At 34.6% G+C, this 26162-nt stretch overlaps 1 protein-coding gene and 1 non-coding gene across 3 annotated transcripts; both read left to right on the plus strand.

Moving 5' to 3' along the window:
• The first annotated feature begins 68 nt into the window (after positions 1–68).
• Positions 69–22032, plus strand: myf5 (myogenic factor 5). Of its 2 annotated transcripts, XM_073946657.1 has the most exons (5): positions 69–2098; positions 2442–2603; positions 18211–18639; positions 20623–20698; positions 21181–22032. In XM_073946657.1, exons 3-5 carry the CDS (start codon positions 18406–18408, stop codon positions 21363–21365), a joined length of 495 nt encoding a protein of 164 aa, XP_073802758.1. In that variant the 5' UTR covers positions 69–2098; positions 2442–2603; positions 18211–18405; the 3' UTR covers positions 21366–22032.
• Positions 18683–18781, plus strand: mir3906 (microRNA mir-3906). The gene has a single exon (NR_037198.1). It is a non-coding gene; the product is annotated as a microRNA mir-3906 (primary transcript).
• Positions 22033–26162: the final 4130 nt, after the last annotated feature.

A 26162-nucleotide genomic window follows, 5' to 3' on the forward strand; every position in this document is an offset into this window, starting at 1 on the left:
AGTATACCTAGAAAGAGCTTGAATAGCTGGTTCTGGTGTGTTTAATTAGGGTTGGAACTAAAATACGCAGGACACTGGCCCTCCAGGACAGAGTTTGGACACCCCTGCTCTAAGTGAATAAAAGCATAACTTTACTGTATCATGCATAAAGTTATTACTCTCTTTTACACAGTGAAACTTTTCGGAATGACTTTACATGTAAATAATGTTTTTAGAGAAATTTTATGAAAGTAAAATGCCAAAATAAAGGTTAAAATAATGTTCAAGCATCATTCGGCGTAACAGATATATTCATGCCGAAATGAAACAACAAAAATAGAGTTTTATAATCATATCAAAATGATTCTTGTGAAAAAATATGATTGACAAGATTTATATTTTTTGGCATATAAATTATTGTTAGACTGAATAACATATAAGAGGGTGTCTTTGGTAAATTGTAGTTTTATATTAAACTTAAATATACAGTTGAAGTCAGAATTTATTATTATTTATTTATTTCCCCAATTTCTGTTTAACGGAGAGAGGATTTTTTTCAACACATTTCTAAACAGAATAGTTTTAATAACTCATTTCTAATAACTGATTTATTTTTTCTTTGCCATGATGACAGTAAATAATATTTTACTAGATATTTTTCAAGACACTTCTATACAGCTTAAAGTGACATTTAAAGGCTAGGTTAGGGTAATTATAGGCAAGATATTGTATAATGATGGTTTGTTCTGTATTGAAAAAACATATAGCTTAAAGGGGCCAATAATTTTGACTTTAAAATGGTTTTTAAAGAATTAAAAACTGCTTTTATTCTCTTTTATTCTAAATCAAATCAGACTTTCTCATGAAGAAAAAATATTATCAGACATACTGTGAAAATTTCCTTGCTCTGTTAAACATAATTTAGGACATATTTAAAAAAGAAAAAAATTCAAAGAGGGGCTAATAATTCTAACTTTAACTATATATTTATGTGTTAATACAGTTTTTGTTTATTTTTTTATTTTATCGTATTTCATCAGCTTTAAACTGTTTACAAAAATAACACAATTTTACATTTTGTATCATTGTCTTTAAATTTACATGAAAAAATTCACCCTGTTACCTTAAACGATGAAGATGTTCAACCTTGTTAAGCTGTAAATTAATTTAGCACCTATGCACAAATCTTCATACTTCTTCATCTGAATCTATTTTGGGCCGTAACATTAACCTGAAGGTCTCAAGCTGAAGGTAACAGGCATGCATAACTCGCAGTGATGGCGGGCCACCAAATGTCCTCATTACACCCATTGAATTAAAAGCCCTGTGTATTCCAGCACCAGCCTTGAGCAGTCGAAGTCAGCGGCTCTCCCAGATTTACGAGTATTAGCCGAGTGTAAAAGTATGACTGGCCCTAAAATAGACCTGATGGCCTTGTCTTTAGCTCCAGCTGGCCGACCCAATGAAGCCTAGTGAATCTGTCTCGTGATCATGAGGAGAAGGTTGGCCAGGGGAAAATATTGCAAAGCTGTAAGCGGCATGACAGCTATGATGCACGATTTTGGATTTCTGCCGATGTTAGATAAGTTGATCATGAACTTCTTTTGTTCTCTATCGGATGCAAGTACCTCTATCTTTTTGCATTTTTTTTTTTTTTGGAAAGTGGTAAAGAGACTTTTATGGATTGTTTAAAATTGTCTTTCATGTACACAACCTGACAAAAGGCTTGTCGCCTATCCAAGTTTAAGGAACAACATATAATAACTTGACTTTTAATTGATCAATTGGTATCAGAAGTGGCTTATATAAAAGGCAAAGGTCTTTAGATTACGTGTATTTTACCAAAATAAAGTATGATCATGCCTTGATTTTTAATTATTTAATTAGGACAGTAAGATCCTAATTGCTCAATAATGTTCATATATGGTGACTGGGCTGGCCAATCCTGGAGCACCTTGACCTTTTTTACTTTCAGGAACTTTGGTGTGGAGGCTGAAGTGCTGCTATCTTGCTGAAGAATTTCCCCTCTTCAGTAGTTTGTAATGTAATGGGCAGCGCAAATGTCTTGAGACCTCAAGCTGCTGATGTTGCCATCCACTCTGCACTCTCAGAAATAAAGGTACGCGAGCTGTCAGTGGGGTGGTACCTTCTCAAAATGTACATATTTGTACGTGAAGGGTCCATATTGGCACCTCAAAAGTATGTATTAGTACCTACAAATTGTAAGAGGTACACTTTTGTACTTTTTTGGTACTAATTTGTACCCTTGGGATATTAATATGGACATTTTAGGTACAAATATGTACTATTTGAAAAGGTACCACCCCAGTGAGAGTTCTTGTATCTTTATTTCTGAGAGTGCGCAAATCTCTTGCACGCCCCCATACTGAATGTAACCCCAAACCATGATTTTTCCTTCAACAAACTTGACTGATTTCTCTGAAAATATTGGGTCTATGCAGGTTCCAATAGGTCTTCTGCAGTATACGTGATGATTTGGATACAGTTCAACAGATGATCCATCAGAAAAATCTACCTTCTGCCACTTTTCCAAATGATCAACTAGAAGTCAAGATATGATGTGTTGCTCTTACCACAGGGATCTGTGACAGGACATTTGTCAGGTAGTGTAGTGTCTAACAAAGTTCCAAATGAATGAAAACATACTGCATGATGCATAAAGTTATTATTCCCTTTCACACAGTGATACCAGTAAACATACTGAATGTCTGGAATGATCCCAGGACATGCAGAACAATTTCGGAATGACTTTACATTTTTACAGAAACCATTGTGCACCATTCACAAATTTATGGACCCTATTCACATTTTCGGGTTTATTATTAGCAGAAGTGGTCATAGTTGGATAAACTTAGAGCGCAAATGTAAGAGTACAACAATTTTTTACAATCCTATTTTCTGAAATAATAAAAGAAAAACTCGGTGTTATCAAGACTTTCAAAAAAAGGAAAAAATAGTGTGAGACTGTTGAGGCCAGAAAAGAAAACAATGTCAGATTTACTGTCCCGTTCATAGATGCTGCTTTACCATTAGCAATGTGTTTTTTTTTAATATGCTGCAAAGATAATACAAGACATGCATACATACAAATAAATGTTCCTACGCTTTAAAGAAAAAAGTCTAAATATTAAAAACTATCAATTTAAGATGATGATAACCGTTAAATACGTCTTGTGAAAAGGGTAAATGCTCAGCACAGGGATCTACGGGAGCCCATCATATCTGCCAACACTCCCGTTTTTTCCAGGAAAAACTCCTGTAATTTCAACCATTCCCTCCTCTCCGGTCCTCGACATTTTGGTACGGTTTGTGAAATTCCCGTGTCACCAACATTGGTATAGGATTCGATCGCAGCGGCAGCCCAAAACACGCTTCATAGTAGTTACTAACACCACAGTACACTTAGTTCTCAACAGTGATATTCAGACAGCACAATCCCAAAGCTAATCGGATTTTCAGGGGCAAATGTTGGCAGGTATGGAGCCCATAAGAGCGTCAACGGATGCTAGAGTAAAAACCGTTTGCAAATCGATGTAAACGTTAAATTCGAGTTAATTGGTAAAGTTTATTTTTTTGCTTAGCCCCAAATCCTACTGAAACAAACAAACCCGAATGTTTGCTGATTATTGTAGCTGAAAGTGATTAGTTATGTTTTGAGTTGTATTAATCAACCAGACCAGTAAATAAAACTATTAAAATACAACATACGACTAAAAGATACATCAAATCAAACAAAATAGAGAGAAAAAACTAAAGCATTAATTAATATAGCACTTAATACTGCTTATACTTATTTTTTCCCATACTTAATTTAGTGTGTCAAAACAGTGCACCCTTTCCTGGTTACTAAGTCCTTTTCTACATGGTTTAGCAGTTACCACACATTTTCCCCCATGGTTTAGACAGCATATAGAACAATATATTCAATATTTGTACATTATGTTTGCTAAACATATTGTTGTATTTATCAAAGTATTACCAGTATCCATGCATACAAGTAAATAACCAAAGCTTGACGTAAGTTTCAAGTCAGCAATCCAAAACATTGAACATTTAACACAATACAGGCAAATATTTACTGCAAAAAAGAGCAGATTGCTAGCCTTACCTAATTTCTAGTACAGACAGCTATTGCAGACTCATAATCAGCACATCATCTTATCAGCAAAGCATATCAACATAATTTTCCATATCAGGCTGAAGCTGGTATTTACATTTCAAGCAATTATCCTATAGATAGAATCTTAGATAGTATCTTGCATCCCTTCAGCTATTATAATGTTAAAGGCAGTGAGGGTTGGGATGGATTGCATTGCATCGAGTGGTCAGGATTAATCAGTGTAAATGTGGGGGTTCTTGGCAATTAGAAATCACTTGAGTTGATTTGTTGGTGTACATACACAGTATGTAAAATGACCGGTTCTCTGATCTTTAACACTCCTTCACCTTTGACGCAGACATAATATAAAATAGAATATAACTTATGAACTCAAACTCGCAGATAACTCACGGTGATCAGTAAAATAAAAACTATATATACTGTATAGAGTCATGTCAAAAAACTAAACTTAAACTGTTGAATTCTATGGTTTCCCATAGCAGGACTTGAGTGTAAGTGTGTTGATCTAGTCCTTGACAGTTCTCCTGGTAAATAAAGCCTTAGATGAACTACTGCACGATCAATATTTATTTTAGAAATAACAAAGTTAAAAGCATAGGACACCTACTGTTAACATACAAACATTACCATGAACTTGTTCATAGTGCTGGATTAAAGAGGGTTAAAATGCTCTCAGGCACTGTTAATCAGATGCATTTAATTATGGATCATCATCAAGTGTGAGCACTGCTTTTCTATAAAAACAGAAATGTGTTGGTGTGAAGTCTTGAAGTGTTAACAATGCCTAGCAGGAAAGACATAAGCAAACATCTTACAGAAGCAACTGCTGCTGTCATCAATCTGTGAGAGGAAATATGGCAATTGTCAGACTATTTAAAGTCTATCATTCCACAAGTAGAAAGATTATTCACAAGTGAAAAACAGCCAAAACCAAAATTCCCTGGACATCACAGGAACCAAATAATTACACAAAACACATCAAAATCAGTCCAAGGCATTCGCAAGATGTAAAAAAAAATATTAAAAAGCCTTTATTCACATGGCTAATCTTTAAAAAACCTACGTGTGTCGGCAGAGCTCTGCCTTTATCGGGGTAACAGTGATCAGGTCAGGTGCATCTGGAGTTTATTTCAAATGCCACAGTCTCATGACTCAAAACCAAAGAAAACCTAAGAAAATCAAAACCATACTAGAACAATATATTAAACAAGGTCAGTTAAACAATCAGCATTAATTCAGCATTGATAGAGGGAAGGAAAACATATATATATAAATATATATTGGAATAAAGATGATGCATGTTATACAACATATTTCTCAAATAATACAAGATATACAGTACATACAGTTGAAGCAGAATTATTAGCCCCCCTTTGAATTTTCTTTTCTTTTTTAAATATTTTCTAAATTATGTTTAACAGAGCAAGGAAATTTTCACTGTATGTCTGACAATATTTTTTCTTCATGAGAAAGTCTGATTTGTTTTATTTTGGCTAGAATAAAAGCAGATTTTAATTTTTAAACACACTTTTAAGGACAAAATTTTTAGCCCCTTTAAGCTGTATATATTTTTGGATAGTTTACGAAACAAAAAATCGTTATACAATAACTTGCCTAATTAACTACTAAATGCCTAGTTAACCTATTTAACTTAGTTAAGCCTTTAAATGTCACTTTAAGCTGTATAGAAGTGTCTAAAAAAAGATCTAGTCAAATGTTATTTACTTTCATAATGGCAAAAGTAAAATAAATCAGTTATTAGAAATGAGTTTTTTAAACTTTAATGTTTAGAAATGTGTGGGAAAACCAAACTAAACAAGATTTCAACAGATCAAATTGGAAAGGCCGTATATAAAAAAAAAACTTTAAGAGTTCTAGGACAATGTTATTTGAACTGATGACACTAATTTGAAGATGCAGCGTAATAGAGCAAAACTTTGGTGAAAGTTAAATGTGCATATGAGGACAAACACACAAAAATATCAACTGAAAATATTAACTGATTTAGTTTATCTTTGCCATGATGACAGTAAATAATATTTGACCAGATGTTTTTCATGACACTTCTATACAGCTTTAAGTGACATTTAAAGGCTTATTTAGGTTAATTAGGTTAACTAGGCAGGGGTGCGTTTCCCAAAACCATCGTTAGCCAACTAAGTTTGCAAGTTCTGTTGTCACAAACCTAGTTCGTGGATTTGTCGTTTTCCAAATCCATCGCTTCAATGAACATTCGCAAACTGCGACGCAAACTTGAGCACTTGAAACTCTGAAGCTGTAGTTAGAAACATATTTCCTGGCCTTGTTCTATTCCCACTTATCCCCCCTATTCCTTTTCCATTTTGAACATTCTAACATTTAAACGTGGAGATATTAAAAATAAAAAAGCATTAACGTCATCTCTCTTAGGTGTAATTTGCTTTTTAAAGTATTTTTAACGTTCAGTTTTAGTGATCTTCGTGTCTAAAATTGTGCTCCCTTTGCAGTGCACTTTGACAACATTGATATAATTTTGAACACAGCCTCATGGTGAAAGCTATAGTTGACTTATTATTTAAAAGCAGAATTTATGTTATGTCTCCAAGGCTTGTGAAAACAAAAACATAGCATATGTTAATTCTTTTAACTCATAGTGGGTTATTTATTAAGTATCTGTACTGTATATGGCATGGGCCTGTTGGTTAGAACTTTCTGCTGTGGTTTGCATGTGTCAAATTGTAAAAGTAGACTTTAATTAAAAAAAATATATATAAACAATATCCTTCTAAATAATAATAATAATAATCATCATCATTAATGTTATTAATATTATTATTAAAGTAAATATATTTATAATAAATAGCCTCATTATTTATTTATATGATTTATATATGATATTAGAATATGTGTTAGCTTTTGTAAGTGAATTTATGTTATAGAATAGGATATGTCATATTCTCAATAAAATATGTAAAGGAAACACAGGCCCTATATCTGCCATTTACATATATTTCAATTAATATGAAAAACGAGTTCATGTTTTTTAGCAAAGCTAATATTGGATTTTATTATAAATGCGTGTTTGTGCAAAACAATATAATTTGCACAAAGAAATTATGGGGTTGTTCTCTAAAAAAGTTGTTACTCCACCCCGTTTAGAGCATCATTTTGGGTGTTTTACGTTATAACTAACGTGGTTCAAGCGATGGATCTGCGACAGAGAAACTAGGGGTTTTGGAAAACACCCGTCATTGCATCCCAAACGATGCATCGTACTATGATAGTTCAGCTGCGAGTTACGTCGTTGTTTGGGAAACGCACCCCAGGTTAGGGTAATAAGGCAAGTTATTGTATAATGATGGTTTGTTCTGTAGACTATCGAAAAATATATAGCTTAAAGGGGCTAATAATGTTGTCCTTATGTGTTTATGGTGTTTAAAAAATAAATAACTGCTTTTATTCTAGCCGAAATAAAACAAATAAGATTTTTTCCAGAAGAAAAAATATTATCAGACATACTGTGAAAATTTCCTCGCTCTGTTAAACATCATTTGGGAAATATTCAAAAATTCAAAAAAATTCAAAGGGGGCTAATAATTCGGACTTCAAATGCATATAGAGAGAGGCTTCCACAGAATTACGGTGACTGGACAAAAACACAGATAATAAACAAATTAAAAATATCTTGTAAAGATCACAGTGAATCTTCAAAATGCTAATTAATTGCCATTTTAAATCTTCATAATGGGCCACTAACCTGCAAACCACTATTTTTTTTACCTGGTTGTCAGCTTTACCCATTTAAGAATAAAAAACATAATGAAATTTGGTAAGATCTTTTATATATACTGTAGCTCAGAATAAGCATGTTGTTTCATTTTTACATGAATTCTGACTTACAATAGCACACCGTTTCATTATTTCATTGTTTTAATTTCACAAATACATTAATATTTTTATAGGAACATATCCGCATGTTATTTGACCCTCTTGAAGATAACAATAGGCTAATACTTCAGGAAAAACAAAGCTTTATCCGCTGTGTTGGCGACTGCCCACTCCGACTGATTGTCTGATAAGTTATGTGGTATTAAGAGCGAGTGACTTCAAACAGATTCATTGCTGTGGTCTTAGTGAGCCAGACTGTAACCAGATATCTCTGTCTACACTGCTGCTTTAATAGAGAGGCTGTGATTTTATTGTGCTTGCTTTTTTCTTAGTTATGATGCCTGGCTCCTTCAGCAGAGAGAAACATTACTTTTGAAACATCCCGACAGATTCATTGCTTGATTTGCATATAAACATACTCTGAAATACATAACAACTGCAAATGTGTCATTAGTTATGATGAAAGGAAGGCACGTTATAGCATCACGCCATCTGGGAATCATCCCAGAGGAATATTATACCGCTCAGAGGACTCGGGAGACTTTAATTACGCATCATCTTTCACTTTGATGCTTCTTCTTTAATAGAAATTGCTTTCAATTATGTAAAATTATCAAGTATATGTTTAATTACATTTTAAATTAAATCTGTGGGAACTTCATGCAAACATTCCTGATCTTTGATGGCAGTTCTTGGTGTACAAATGAGACTGTTGAGATGTAAGAGGCATTGACATGTTTATGTCAGTTTACTTTGTTAGAAAGATGTTAAAACCATTAGTATCTAGCTGCGGACTTGTACATGCAATCTCAGACATGCAGTCTCAGACACATGCTCTCAACAGAGCTAATGATGTCACTATAAGGGCCGGGGTTAGGTGTATGCATTAAAAGCATTGTATGCAGTCTTAGCTTGCATGTGAACCTTCCTGTCAAAACAAAAACTCTTTAATTTTGGACAGAAGGTCTTGTTTTTTTTCTAAGCAAAGAATAATAACATTTTATTGCATGTTTGACTGAATGAATCAAATGCATTCAGTGCAACATACAAGACAATCTTGACAGGCATATTTGGAGCAATAATTATTTGATGACATATTTAAAGACCTTACATCACAGGATCACAGATCAGCTCTAAAATACCATTTAACTGTGCTTTTAAATCTGTACTTAGTCAGTATCCTAGTAAATTTCACAATCATTAAGTAACACACTGAAAGAAACCCAGGTATGAATAGGTGAAATCTAAAGTAAAGCTAGTGAGCTGTTATTAATTTAAAAGTTTATCTATCTACTTTTGCATACTACAAAGTGAATTCCTCATAACATTAACATTTAGGTTTAGGTCTGTAAACTTGTACAACAGAGGCGATTTACTGTAAAATGTTATTAGTTGACTTTATTTACAAAAAAACAAAACATTGTGGGTGGCACGGTGGCTCATCGTTGGTTAGCACTGTTGTCTCACAGCAAGTAAGTCATTGTTTTGAGTGCTGGGCCAGTTGGCATTTCTATGTGAAGTTTGCATGTTCTTCCCATGTTTGCATGGGTTTCTTCTGGGTTGTGAATGTGAGAGTGTGTGGGTGTTTCCCAGTAATGGGTTGCGGCTGGAAGGGCATCCGCTGCAGTAGCCATAGTGTGTAACACATATGCTGGAATAGTTGGTGGTTCATTCTGCTGTGGCGACCCCTAACAAATAAAGAGCTAACCTGAAGGAAAATGGCTTGCTTGGTTTGGGACTTGTGGAGCTGCGCATCGTGGATTTGCTCTTAATGTTTGGACTTTCAGCAGTGAAATTTAAACCACACTAAACTGAACTAAACTGAACTTCAACTATTTATTAGAACTTCTAAGTTAAGCTGCTTTGACACAATGCACATTGTAAAAGCGCTTTAGAAGTTAAGAACAAATGAATTGAAAATGAAAAAATGAATGAATGAATGAATGAGTAAAACTGTTGCCTTAAAATTATTAAGTCAATGAAATATCTGCATAATTATATGTATACATAAAGGTAAGTCAACTTAACAGTTCCATATTTTTTTAATATAGGCTTATTTTAAAACCCTACAATTACTAGCACTTTAAGTTTAGCTAACCATAGATCCTTGAATTGGATTAGACCATTAGCATCTTATTCAAAAATGACCAAAGAATTTACATAATTTTCCTATATAAAGCTTGACACTTCTGTTGTTATATTGTGTACTAAGACTAAGAATAATGGAAAATTTTAAGATACTATTTTCGAAACCTATATGGCTAGGAACTATATTCTCATTCTAGAATAATAATCAAGGAATTTTGCTGCTGCACCAGTAGGTGGTATGATATTACACAATCACACATTTTAAGTAACCTAGCTGGGGACTAATTTCAGGCACTGCATGATATTATTGTGATGCTGTCAAGAACAGCAGTAACATTCCTTGATATATATAGGAAAATTACCCAAATGCTTTGTTCATTTTTGAGTGAGATTCTAATGGTAAGCCAGGGGTACCCAAACTTGATCCAGGAGTGCTGATGTCCATCAGAGTTTAACTCCAACCCAAAATAAACACCCTTGAACCAGCTAATCAAGCTCTTTCTACACTCTCACAAATAAATGTAGGCGAGCTGTCCCTGGGGTGGTACTGTACTTTTTCAAAAGGTACAAATTTGTACCTATTAATACCTCAAGGGTACATATTGGTACCTAAAAAGTACAAAAGTGTTCCTCTGAACTTTTTTAGGTACTAATATATATTGTTGATGTACCGATATGGACCCTTTAAGTACAAATGTGTACCTTTTGAAAAGGTACCACCCCAATGACTTTATTTCTGAGAGTGTAGGTAAACTAGAAGCTTTCTGATAGATGTGTAAAATCAAAATAGAGCTAAACTGTGCAGGACATCGGCCCTCCAAGCCTAAGTTTAAGCACTTCTGGTCTAAAGCGATTCATTGATCTATGTCACCCGCCAGACCAGAGATTGGCTGAATCGATTACAAAATGTTAAAACTCAGCTGTTTAATTCTGCACTGTAAAAAATACATGGTAAATTATTCATGACAGCATTGGTTTTTAGTTCATTGACACTTATTAATCTAAGTTAATCATGTTTAACTTAATTTTATAAGCTGCACAAGCTGTTTTAAGTCAGTTTAACATAATATACATTCAATAGACTTAATAAAGTTAACTTGATTCATCTTAAAAATTTAAGACAACCAGGATTCTAAAATGAGCTTATTTTCAAACAAAGTGGAGTGTTCCTTTAGGGCAGTGGGTTTACTCACTTTTTGTAAACAGCTAAAGCTGAACTGAACTACAGGATTAAAGATATGTTCGTTTTGGAAGAGAAGAGATGGGATTTAGTGACATTCCTTTGAATGTGCACTTATGGAGGGATTCTGATGCCCCACATCAGCGGAGCAGAGCAAACCCTTCCTCTGCTGCCAGACAAATGCTGTTGCCAATCACAGCATCTCATCATGTGATCAAATATGATACTGTTATTGCTGATGGAAAAAGTGCAGCCAATGGAGAGTCTTGGCAGGCAAAAGAGGGATGGAGAAAAAAAAGCAACAAGAGGGTGCAGGAGAATCGTTTTACTTCAGTTTCTCAGCTGCCTTGGTGCATTTTTCAAATCATATTTAAAATGTACATTCATCATTCATTTTCTTTTCGGCTTAGTCCCTTTATTAATCAGGGGTCGCCACAGTGGAATGAACCGCCAACTTATCCGCCAACACGGGGAGAACATGCAAACTCCACACAGAATTGCCAACTGACCCAGCCGGGGCTCGAGCCAGCAAGCTTCTTACTGTGAGGTGATCGTGCTACCCCACCGTGACACCGATCTACAAATTCTTAATGCATTTCTCAAAACAGTTTGCACCACACAATCGATTTCTAGCAAAAGCCTGCAACTTTCTGCAGAACTATTTGTGTCAATCAGGGGCGGACTGGGACAAAAAACAGCCCTGGCACTGTAGCCACACCAGCCCACATTACCACACCGACACAGCCCCACCCACGGACACGCACATTCACTACTTATATTGGTGTACAGATGGTCAAATACTATAAGCAGTACCTTACTGTATGAGGTATTTAAACATTTAATGTATGTGACTGGAACAAAAACAACTAATTTATAACAAATGTATACATACATTTCATTCATTCATTTTCTTCTCGGCTTAGTCCCTTTATTTATCTGCGTTCACCACAGCGAAATGAACCACCAATTATCCAGCATATGTTTTGCACAGCAGATACTCTCCCAGCTGCAATCCATCACTGGGAAACACCCATACACTACGGAAAATTTAGCTTGCCCAATTCCCCTATAGCGCATGTGGTTGAACTGTGGGGAAGCCGGAGCACCCAGAGGAAACCCACGCAAACACGGGGATGACATGCAAACTCCGGGTACTCCGGTTTCCCCCACAGTCTAAAGATATGCGCTAGAGGTGAATTGAATAAACTAAATTGACCATAGTGTATATGTGTGCATGAGTGTGTATGGATGTTTCCCAGTGATGGGTTGCAGCTGGAAGGTAATCCACTGTGTAAAAAACATATGCTGGATAAGATGATTGTTCATTTCCACTGTAGTTACCCTCTATGAATAAAAGGACTAATGAATAGTTTGAATATTTAGCATTTAATGACTGTTAATGATTTAATATGTGATGTATTAATATCTAGGTGTCTTGGTGAGTAAGGTTGGTTAAAACAGAACATTTTGAGATTATTTATATCAACACCAACAACTGATGGGAATGCAAACATTTGTACAAAATCAGAATTGTACCAAAGCATTCACTATTGCAAGAGAAACAGCTTTTATAATGTGACTAGATTGTGTGGAGGATAGTCTACTTTTGGACATTTTAATTCTTATTTGAGAAATGTTATTTTCATTTATCCAACCATAACGCAGTATGTTTACTGTTATATAGTCATTCTAGAAGGGGGAAATTGCAAAAAAAAAAAGGTGTATGTGTGTGTGTGTGTGTGTGTGTGTGTGTGTGTGTGTGTGTGTGTGTGTGTGTGTGTGTGTGTGTGTGTTTGTGTGTGTGTGTGTGTGTGTGTGTGTGTGTGTGTGTGTGTGTGTGTGTGTTTGTGTGTGTGTGTGTGTGTGTGTGTGATATTTTTTTGTACTACATGCGTCGGTGCGCAGGTTCGAAAGACCTATTCCTCACTGAGCTTATTTTAACTGCTATCTCATAATAGATTGTGAAAATAAAGGATCAAGGACCAAGCAGAATCCTATGTATTCTGTCACTTCAGCTTGACTGAAGCAAGGTGAATGTGCTGGCCATTTTTTCATTTGCCTAATAAATGACAACAGGATAGTTTAAAATTGAAACAGATTCCTTTTTCCTACTGATATATATGTGATAAATTGGTATTTAATAAAATAAATATTGTTCTCATATTTCTTTATTTTAAATCTTAAGCAAATGTTTCAGTACATCAAAAAGTGTGCTTATGATGACCATCCAACAAGCTAATCCAGCAACAAAAAAATTAGCTTAAAGTGTCATTAAAATGCAGTGTTTAAACCTCATAATTAGCTAGAAAATGAGGCAAATACCTGCTAAAGGTCCACTTTAAAAAAAAATCTCCCAATACTTTTACCAGGCTGGCTACGGTCCTGGGCATGAACTAATATGTTAATTGAATGTGCAATTTTGGCTCAGCTTTTGTACCTTTATTTTCAAACACCACTAGAGAAAACATAACGAAGCCGCTGCACTCTGAAGGGAACCCGCTCCCCCTCTGCCCTACAATTAACACTGTCTCTGACCCTTAAAAAGAGCCCTCAGGAAAGCCCAACATTTAGTTCCCCAGAGACATAGCGAAGTTCCCCGATCTCAGAGCAGGTTTGCGCGCTCACTCCTCGGAGCCGCGCGTCTTCACCATATGCTTGCGCAATCTGAGCTGGACTCAGTCATCGGCCGCTGGCAGGTTTTCTCGTTGTCTGTGTTGTTAACAGTCAATTGTCTTTGATCTGAAGGACAGCTAAGCAGGATTATGTCTTCTTCAGCTGTGAGCAATACAAACTACAGCGATCAGCCGTGTTTTCTTAGGTGCGCGCAGTTCCCAGACACCAAACGTTTTAGCACGTTGTGAGAAATATCCGCATTGTATCTTTATTAGCTGTCAACGCTGATGCCTCGAGTAATGACCTCTATATGGGAATAGACGGGGATTTTAAGACTCTTGATCGGGTTATAAACAACGCGTGTTATTGCCTTTAAATTACGCACTTCTGAAAGCGCTACTTGTTATTCACCTAACTTAGATGAGGAATAAAGTTTCTCAGATTCGACGAAAATAAATATATCCTACTCACATTTAAATTCCTAAACAATATAATGTATAGGCTACTTATGCTAAATAATGCAGCATCAGTCATGTCATCATGGCCTTAATCAACCTTAACAAGATATTGTGATAGTAAAGCATTTTTTTCACTGCAAAAAACTGCTTTACTTGGATGTTTTGTCTTGTTTCTAGTTCAAATATCTAAAAATTATTACATTGCTTACGCCATTGGTGCTTGTTTTTGATGTTCTGAGGAAAATCATTTAATTTTGGCACATTATTTCTTTAAGTGAGATAATGTTTTGGATTGTACAGAAAATGCTTCTTGATTTAAGAATATTTTAAATATTTGCACTTGATACGAAACAAAAACCTAAGTAAGAAAAGTATTTTTCGCAGTTTTGCAGATTTTTTTGAGGGTGGATTTTATATATACAAAGTGTTTGGCATAGCTCCTCACAGGAGTTGCTTTACATGAATATAGTTGTGGATTAGTCAGTACCAAAGACAAAACTGGAAATAATCTAACAACAACAAAACAACAACAAAAAAAGATCCAAAATTTGTCCAAAAACGTGTACACCGTAAATAATATGCTTGGTAAAAATATGAAACAATGAACAGAAAAAAAATCTAGAAAAACAAACAATATAAATATAAAATTTGTAGTTTGTATTTTATGTTTTTGCAATAACTCTGTATAGTGTGATTAAAGTATATCACTGTTTAATAAAACTGTATTGTTTAAATGGACCAAAGAATATTTGACTGTTACTTGCCATTTCTTTGTTATTATTTGTGAAATTTTCCTTAATTTTGATAGCAGTTAATTAATAGATGATATTTGAAATTATTATTATACACTATTTTATGTTTATTTTTATTTTTTATGTTTTTAACCAAAGGTCTGATAACAGTATTAAAATATTTATGATTAAAACATAAATAAATAAAAAGGACAAAAAAATCTTCCCCTAAATAAAGAATAATTGCATGTAAAACATAAAACAATGGTGTTAAATATATATAACAGTTATGTTTAGAAAATAAATGTATAGTTTTTAAAACTATTTTTTAACTATTTTCTACAACACTAGAGAATTCTTAAACAAACATATCCATTTTACTAAATACATATCTCTCTCTCTCTTGCAATATAAAACGTATTTGTTATGAACAAATACAGTAGAAATAGATTTTTTTTCGAAAATCAAATACCGACCAAATATTGAGCAAAAACTGCAGTCTTAAGTCTTCTAAAGTTAAAACATTGGTATTGTGTTGTCTAAAACTCAATATAAACATGCATTTTTGTCTTATTAGGCATATAATGGCAATGTTTTTTATTTCTTTTACTAATAAATATTGTATCAACATATTTAATATAAATTATGAAGATAAGGAGTTAGCTTCGCCTGACTGACAAAGGGAAGCAGAGATGTTGCCACATAATTGCTAATGAGCCATTTAGAAGTGTAATGAGCTTTAACTGCTCAGCCACGCTGCTCTGACACCTTCATTCACAGTGCAGATCTTGAGTTGTGTATTCATGTGAGTGTGTGCCTCTGAAACACAACACCAGCCCTTACAGCTGGGCCACATCTGCAACGCTGCTCGCTTCTCAAGCGGAAAATTTGCCAGCAAACTCTTAAACATGCAGTCCTTCTTGACCACTTGGTTCTGAAGTAATAGAAATGACTTTGTTTGTTAGAGTTGTTTGGGTCAAATTTGCTCTGGACAAACTAAAATCAGACTCATCCTCCAACTTTTGAGTGTCCCCATGCAATTGAATGCTGTAGATCACACTTTACAATAAGGTTTCCGTAATATCCGTTAATGTTTTTACTAGCATGAACAGTATTTGTACAGCATTCTTTAATTCACAAACATTTACTAATGGATTATTAAAATCCAAATGTATGCTTTTTAACATTAATGCACAGTGAGTTAGCTACAACTTGCATTGAACAACTTCATTTATTCCTTTTTCTATTGGCTTAGTCCTTTTAGTCTTCATGGGTTGCCACAGTGGAATGAACAGCCAACTTATTAGCATATGTTTTGCACAGCGGATGCCCTTCCAGCTGCAACCCAGTACTGGAGATATCGTACAACTCTGTTTTTATTACCTAATCTTAACAAACGTAAATAAATACAGTAATAAATGTTTTGTTCATTGCATGTTCATTACAGAAATTTACTGCAAAATAACAGAGGTTGAATTACAGAAATTTACCAGAAATTGTAATTTAAAGAAATTTTCTGTAATTTAATGTCCGTTTTTTTTTTTTTTTTACGGTAAATTTCTGTAATTTAATAGCTATTATTTTACAGGGTTTTTTCTGGCACCCCAGCTGCCGGAAATAAACCGTAAAGTTACAGATTAGTTTACAGTGTACAGTAACAAATGCAATCTTGTCATAAAGTATTACCATTATTTTTATATAAAGCTATTCTCAGTTTCTCTGGATGTAAAATTAATCAATGTGTTTGAATAAAATGTCAATTTAGTTTTATTCTTCTAAATAAAAAAATTGTCATTTTGAGCTTGTTTTTGTTTTTTTAAAGATAACTAAGAAGATGTCATGTTTTCAGACAGATTTGCATTTATTTATTAGACAACACAATACCAATGTTTTAACTTCTGATTAGTTAAGAAATCAGCAATTGGTGGAAAATTCAAATTTTTCAATGACAGCAAAGGAAAACGCTTGTTATTTTGACCCATTGGGAATTTCAGGAAAACAAAACTGCTCAAAATTACAAAATTGTATTGAAATTTTAAAGAAATGTTATCAGATATTTATAGAATTAAACAAATATGAACATTTGACTCAAACCTGTTTCTAAAACATCCAGTACACATATAACCAGTAGTCAATACAATGTAAAATAAACATAAATGAGCAGTTTTCCATATTTTGTGATTCATGTTTTTATTTTTCCCCAAGTATTTATACGTTGGCAATTGCAATATGGCACCTTGATCTTTCTTTAAACAACTTTTAACCTTGAAAAAAATGGAAAAAAGCGACCTTTGTTAACATTTTTAATTGTTTACAGTGATTTATTGGCAGGGTTGGCGTTGTATATCATGATACAAAACCAAAAACCTTGAAATAAGTAGTCATTTTGTGTTAATTGACAGACTTATTTCTTTATATATTATGTCTTATACATTTAATTATTTCAGACTTCTAAAATGTAGGTAAAAGTCACTTTGTTGAACTGTAAAGTGGAGTTATCAACATCAAAAATCGACTACCCATAATGGATTTTACAACCGTGAATAAATGTAAAACACTTGTGAAATACAAAATACGGAAACTGCTAATTAACATATATATATATATATATATATATATATATATATATATATATATATATATATATATATATATATATATATATATATATATATATATATATATATATATATATAAATAATTTTTATTCTTTTTTTATTATTTATTTATTTACACTTAAAAATATTTTAAATAAATATCCTGTAGAGATCAAAATATAAGATATTAAAGCTCAAAGTCTACATCTAAAAATTGAAAGACATAAAAACAGACATCCGAAGCCTGAGTTTCTTCACGCGAATGTTTATTGATGATAATTCCCTCTTGTAATGACCGTCACGCTGCTGAAGTGAGTGAGAAACCACCCCTCCACACAGATGTGGGAAACTCAGTAGGGGTGTTGGGTTTGGGTGGGGATCTGGATGGTGAGAGAGGGGGGTCTCTTAGCTCTGTCCTGGCCAATGGGGGCACGGTCATTAGGGCTGACCAGTGTGGGCCCCGACATATAAGAAGGGCCGTATGGCACCAGTGCTACCACACCACTCAGAAACCTTCAACACCAAACCAATCATGGACGTATTCTCCACATCCCAGATCTTCTACGACAGCACTTGCGCTTCGTCTCCTGAAGATTTAGAGTTTGGAGCCAGTGGGGAACTGACCGGGTCTGAGGAGGATGAGCACGTGCGGGCTCCTGGGGCCCCACATCAACCGGGCCATTGTCTCCAATGGGCCTGCAAAGCTTGCAAGCGTAAAGCCAGTACGGTGGACCGCCGGAGAGCCGCCACCATGAGGGAACGGCGCAGGCTGAAGAAGGTCAATCACGCCTTTGAGGCACTACGCCGCTGCACCTCGGCCAACCCTAGCCAACGCCTCCCCAAGGTAGAGATCCTGAGGAACGCCATCCAGTACATCGAGAGCCTTCAGGAGCTCCTCAGGGAACAGGTGGAGAACTACTACAGCCTGCCGATGGAGAGCAGCTCTGAGCCCGCCAGTCCCTCCTCCAGCTGCTCAGAGAGCATGGTAAATATGACTCTCTTTCTCTTATTCTATGGGGTTTAAACATGATAGACCTACAGTGAAGCTCTGCATAAACTCTTATTCCAGTGGGACTTGTCCAAAGGTCAGATAAAAGCATTTTGAATGCAGATTTTTGAGGTTTCTCTCTTCTTCATTGTGTCTAGACAAGGCAATTGTTCTGTGTTTGGTCTTTATATTTTATCTCAATAGCACACGGGGGATTGCATCCTGCAAATGGAGTCAGAGCTGCCTCAGTCTCAGCATGACAACAATAAATTGCTGTCTACATCTGGCTCCTCTTTTACGCTTAGATATATAAGCTTACTGCTGTTTGTCAGGGAATTTAAGAAATTTGCAGTATGTGTGGAATATTGCGACTTGTAAAGTTGCTGTAAGAGGCAGGTAATATGATATAAACTATGATAATGTCAGTATGTTTCAATGCTAGGAAAAATACTATTTGTGTAACCGCAGTTACATAAAAAATATGGCAAGACAAGTTTGGACAAATTCAACCATTGGGTTAAAAATTTTAAATTTTTAAAATTTTTACATTTTATATATATATATATATATATATATATGGATTTGAGTAACTGAAACAATCAAGCATTCCTTAAATCATTCTAAAAATATTGGGTCAAATATTAACTAAATATATAACTTAATGATGGGTTGTTCATTCACTCATTTTCTTTTCAGCTTAGTCTCTTTATTAATCAGGGGTTGCCACAGCGGAACAAACCGCCAACTTAATCAGCATATGTTACACACAGCAGATGCCCTTCCAGTTGCAACATGATGGGTTGTTGTTGTTTTTTTATTAAATTGAAATGACATTTTAACACTTGGGTTTATCCATATTTAAAACAACCCAGCAATTTTCTGAGTGAGTGTACAAATAGCATTGCTAAATTATGGTTCATGTAGCAAAACTATGGTTATTTAATGACTACCATAATTAAATAACTACAATACTGTTGGTTTGTTTTTGTAGTAAAACCATGGTAAATTTTCATGAGGGTCTACAATCAGTATGAACATGTAATATGTCCATTTAACATATGTTTGCTTCTCAATACAAGTTTGTAAATGACACTCGGGTGAACTATGTTCGCGCTGCTAGCGTTTACATATTTACCCTCCTTATTTACATAAATTCTTGCATATTTTCTCTCATTTTGATCTTCAGGATGTATAAAGGGTAATTTAGTCTTTTATAGATTAAGATCAATTTTGCTTGTGAGATATGGTCATTTATAGACTCTAAAAAATGCTGGATTGTTAAACCCAAATTGGGTAAAATGTAGACAAACCCTTTTGTTGGGTTATATTTCGTCCTATAATAATAATTTAACAAAATTAGTTTAGAAATTGGCCTTTTCCATATTTTGCCCAGCATTCTGTGTAGAGTCATTTGAGGATAATTGGAGGATTAGAGAGCGAAACAGTAAATGGCTGAACGTTCATTGAGACGAAAACTTCTTTTACAACCGTCACCTCGCAAAGAAGGCCACAATATCATAAACAATGTCGATTCACAAAACATTTATGACAAAACTCTCAGGGTTTAAGAATTGAGGATATATAGTAGTAATGTCTTTCCCTCTGGACTCTTTATAGCCCAATAAAGCCTCAGTAAATCCAGCCAAACAGACACTGGCAGGAAAGTGGCGTCCGTGCTGCATTCCTGACTGACTGCATGAGCTGCGCTGCTGCCAGGATTTTCTGCAGATTTACTCCGAAAAAAGTGTCATCTTGCACAAACTGGTGTGGCTTCCACTGACTCAATCAATTCGCCTTGCCTGAAGCCCAGAATAGCGTGGGAGTCCCTGGCAAATAAGCGGCCTGTGAAAGAAAGAGATACAGAGAAGCGCACAGAATGCTCATTCACTGCCTGTGATGCTCGAGCTGTTTTGTGTACAGCTTGTTGACTGCTTTATATGTGCGTATGCTGATGGAGTTTTTGATGTTTTGTCATGGTAGGTTGACTGCAACAGTCCTGTATGGCCTCAGATGAATCAAAACTATGGGAATAGCTACAACTTTGACGCACAAAATGGTAAGAATATCATATTCATTTAAAAAAAAAAAGAAAATTCTGCCATCATTTACTCACTCTTTACTTGTTCCTTTTTTATGTTAAATACTAAAAAAGATATTTTGAAAAATGTATGAAACCTGTAACCATTGACCTCCATAGTATTTGTTTTTCCTACTATGGAAGTCAGTGGTTACAGGTTTCCAGCTTCTTTCAAAATATCTTCTTTTGTGTTTAACATAATAAAGAAACGTTAAGAAACTAATTCAAGAAGTTAAAAGTTTGAGACAAGTAGGAGAGTAAATAGTTTTGATTTTTGTGTGAACTGTCCCTTTAAATGTGGAGTTCATGACATATATGAGCAGGAATTGTATATTACTTGATTGCCTAATTTCTCTGTAAAGTTGCTTTGACAGTTTACATTGCGCAAAGCACTACAGAAAATAAAATGAGCTGAGTTGAACAATATAATAATACTAATTTCCTGTTTTTGATGAGTCCAGCTAGCACAATGGAGCGAACTCCAGCAGTGTCCAGTTTGCAGTGTTTGTCCAGCATCGTGGACAGACTGTCCTCTGTAGATCCTGCGGGAATGAGGAACATGGTCGTTCTTTCTCCAACCGGAAGTGATTCCCAGTGCAGTTCTCCAGACAGTCCAAACAACAGACCAGTTTACCACGTACTGTGAGAGCGAACGAGATGCCTAGGCCAACGCTTACTCACACTGCTTGCTCATTTGTAAATTATTTTGGATAATAATTTGATAATGCTTTTAGAATGTAGTTATTGATCTCCATTCAGCACAATTATAAAAACAATTGCCTTCAAAATCATGCTCTAAATTGTGAAACAAATGTTGATTATTTCTTTGGGTCAAAGGCTGATTATAGTTTGGTTTATAGGGTCAGACTTTAACTTAACTCGCTTTAAAAAGTCAAACTATACAATGTACAGATGTTTTTTTCACAATATTGTCTGTCTGTGTAGTTTCACTACATGGACATTGATTTATTTATCTATAATAATGATAATAATAATCACTGTGGTACTTAGTAAATGCATTTTTTTAATATTAGCCTAAATTCTAAAAAATATTGAGTTTTTATGGACTTATTTTTAAATGACATTTTAACCCAACGAAATGAAATTGTCCATATTTTACCCAAATTTGTGCAGCGTTTAAATTTGATGTTGTCCTTGACCTGCCATGTTTTTTTGTTGTAAATAAGATTGTACATAATTCTAAATGACTGTAATTGTATTCATGTTGTTTCTGTCATATTTAATGAACATTCTTACATAAAATGACTTGCTTTTTCAATAATAAATCTCCACAAATGTCTTATTTAATAACACCACTTGTCACTTGTTGATTTGAAATGAGGAAAGGCTTTTTAAAACGCTTCTCTCAGTAAATATTGACTGCAGCTTGGCCTGGATTGTACACGCCATTTGTCAGCCACTGTGATGGAGGACGACAGTTGATAGTGTGATGAGTTGGATGTTGAAGAAAGAGAGGGAAGGAGAGGAAATGAGCTCTGTGGCCCTGTTTGCTTAATGTAACAAATGTTACACATCATTCGCACCTTCTTAATACCATTGTCACGAACAAATGGCCACATGCTGACACTTCAAGGTGCTGTGCGTGTGGATGTGTGTGTGTTTTAAAGAGAGAGAAACACACACAAAGGGGGAAAGAGTCACAAAAACATGGCATTGATTTCATTTAATGTCCGCACAACACTGAGTGGAATAAGATGTGCCAGATGTCACCATCTGTATTTATAGATCCCTCATATACAGTAATATCAAAGTACATTGATATAATTTAACCAGAAATGGCCAAAGGAAAAGCCAACTAATACATATATGTATATATATATATATATATATATATATATATATATATATATATATATATATATATATATATATATATATATATATATATATATAACATATGAAATCCTTTATTTTACTTTACATTTACATTGGTCAAACATGGAAAAGAGTTTTCAAACATCAAAATAACAAAGTGTACCACAGCTTTAGATTTAGATTGTTCCCCCATAAATTACAACATGTCAAGTTCTAAGAAAATTATGATAAATTTTGATCATGATTTTTAGAGATGCCATCTACAGTGTCATAACACTTTACATTTTTAAAATGTTTATTTGTAAAATGTTGTAACAAGAGTCATATGATGTCACACGAAAAGACCACCAGTTTTAATAAATTTTACTGAAATATAATAACAGTATGATCATGAAATATAAATGAACACATCAGAAGTGTATAGTTTCTTGTTGATTTTATATTAACGAATGGAATTTAAAGCATTTAAATAGACACTTGCCTTAACAGCCAGGCCAGGTTCTCCCAACTAACAATCAAATCACTCAGATCACAGTCACCTGCGTTCTGATTAGCCCCGCACCTGCACGTCATCCCAAGTGATCACCTCAGTCCCATAAAACCCAGCACATCACTACACTCGGTTTCCAGCCTCGAAGGACAACACTCTCTTCATGGTCAGTAGCGATCACTTGTTTCTAAGTTTATTTGCTTCTCTTGTTTCATATGATCTCAGGTGTGTGCGTTTCTCCTTCCTAGTGAGGTTTCTTCTGGTCCCTCCACTGGTTGTCGTCGATTTCCCCGAGTTCGTCCATCTATGTTCCTGGTTCCCCATCTTCTCCGGTCCATTCCAGTATCATCTAGCCATCATCGTCATATATATCCATATCTATTACGGTTTACCATCTGCCGTCCGCATAATAGTATCGAACTTGTCCCTGGTTCCCTTTGTCCTTAGTGACACTTATATACGAAAATGAATTGTTAAATACAGGGTCACTAAAAAAAAGAATACCACAACTTTCGGGTTAATGTCACTCAAGTGTCTGGAGGGGACTATATTGAACATCTATGAGCTCTACTAAAAAAGAAATACTTCTACCGTTTATTAATTACCCAAGGTTCTAGGTTTTCTTTTATAAATTTTCAAAGTTGTGGTATTGCTTTTTTTTAATCCCCTTGTATACTGGGTTTTGGTTTTCGATTTATTTTGCGTTTTTTTTCAAGTAAATAATTGTCTTGTTCAGATAAAATAAATTTAACCCACTGTAGATTTAAAGACTTTTTTTTTTTTTGTATTACAAAAAGGCAAACTCCAAGTAAAAAAAAAAAAAAGTTTTTCAATATACATAACGTTAAAAAATATATTCTTTAACACAATTTTAAGATGTGAGTGTAAAACATTTTCCATGTACTTTCTATAGTAATTTAAAATAATACATAATTCAATGCAGCTAAACTTACACCCTAACCAAACAGCAAGTGCATGTAGTTGATTAATATTACTCTGTAGTTGAAAAAAATGTTAAATAAAGACACTGGTTTGTACTGTTCTGTCACAGCAAGAAGCTTGCTGGTTTGAGTCCTGGCTTGGCCAGTTGGCATTTCTGTGTATAGTTTGCATGTTCTTCATGTGTTTGTGTGGGTTTCCTTGGGCTGGTACATTTTTATCCACAGTCCAAATACATGCAGTATAGGTGAACTTAAACTAAATTTGCAGTAGTGTTTGAGTGTGTGTGAGTGAGTGCGTATGGGTGATTCCAAGTGGGTTTAAGCTAGAATAGCATCAGCCGTATAATATATATGCTAGAAGTTGAAACTAATAGGTGGTTTCTTTTGCTGTGACGACCTCTGAAATAGAAACTAAGCTGAAAGAAAATAAATGAAAGAAGCAAAGGCACTTTAAAGTATTCAATAAATTAAGGAAATAAATAAATCTGTAGAGCTGCCCTTTATCAATATATTAGGCCAATATAAATGTATAATGTGCATTAATTCTTTTTATTAGCAACTTTAGTCATTTTAGTCTTGTTGTACTAGTTCAGGGGTGCTCAACACTGTTTCTGGAGATCAACCTACCTGCAAAGTTCAGATCCAACCCTGATTAAACACACCTGAACCAATTAATTAGCACCTGAACGGCTCTTGCTAATTACAGGCAGGTGTGTTTGATATAGGTTGCAACTGAAATCTGCAGAAAGTTCTCCAGGAACAGGGTTGGTCACCCCTGTACTAAAATCTCTTCCTGCTTGCCTCATTAAAGAATGATATCCCCATTTCATAATGTGCCTATTCAGACTCTGAGCTAATTTAGCTCCGTGAAAAGTTTCAGTAATGCATTAGAGGATCTTTCACTGCAAGTCTTTCAGACGCTTTAAGTATAGTAGATTCAATTTCAGTAAGCAATCCTGTCGCCCACCTGGCTATTACTCCACACTCAATACAGGAAATATCTATGGCTAAACTCTACTAGAATCCATTAAATGATTCGTATATTGGGTTTATTGTTAACCCTTTACAGCATTAGAGGCTTTGAATAAACTGCCCTAAATGCACGCTAAAAGCTTTTATGAAACATTTTTCTCCATTTTTTATTTTTATTTTTTTGCTCTGGAACATGCCTTAAAAGCTTTGTCCAATGAAATGGGACAAAAAAGGATGTAGTTCAATGAATTTTCATTGACCTTTTTAACAACAGTGCACTAATAACCTTTATCCACCAGAGCGCAGTATTTTCTCAAGTGCATTGACAAAAGTAAGAATGGTAAAAGCTCCAGGGGTCTGTGGAGCTTCACCTTTATAATTTTTTTTCCTTTATGAAATTACACTGCAAGGCCTTACATCCTGTTTTACTTGCAAAAAATGAGCATATTCCAGTATTGTTACTTTTCAACTCATAATGGGTTTTTTTTAATACAAAATCATTAAACTAATTTTGCCTGGTGGTTTTTGCTTTTTTACTGCATGGTTTCTCATTTGATATTAGTTTTTGTCCTGTAAAACCCGAACTGGGCCTTTTTACCCTAGAATTTTATAAAGTTACACGTAACAATGTTTATAAATTTGGATAAATTTAAATGAACACTTTACACAAAAAAAAAACTATTATTTTATTCAATTTCATTTATAATGATCAAGGAAGTTTGCTGCATGGTACCATGGTTGAATGAGGCTCAGAAATATTATGCTAAATCTAGCTGGTAATTGTAGGGCTTGGTGCTGAGGACTATTTTCAGGGGCTGCATAATATCATCGTGCCTGCCTCCTGTTCCGAAGTCAGCTGCAGATTTGAATGAGTTCATCATAAAACAGAATTTTTTGACTCCGTGTTTGATTTTCTTTTTTATATACATGATTATGCTGTCAAACTCTTGTATAAACACAATATTATACTCATAGCAGTGCAATATATATAGCTCTATATTATCAAAGGCACTCTGCCTGTGGCCTCGCGCCAACGCACACCTCCCACCAGTGCCAATATACAGCCACATTGCACTGCTACTCATGTGATATCAACTCTTCTTCATATATCTATATATATTCAAAGAAGAGTAATCTAATGTTTATGTTGTTTTAAAATTGTTTTGTATTCATACAGTAGGTTAACTTAAAAGCTTTTAACATC

Source organism: Danio rerio, chromosome 4 (genome assembly GCF_049306965.1).
Source record: "Danio rerio strain Tuebingen ecotype United States chromosome 4, GRCz12tu, whole genome shotgun sequence".
NCBI lineage: Eukaryota > Metazoa > Chordata > Actinopteri > Cypriniformes > Danionidae > Danio > Danio rerio.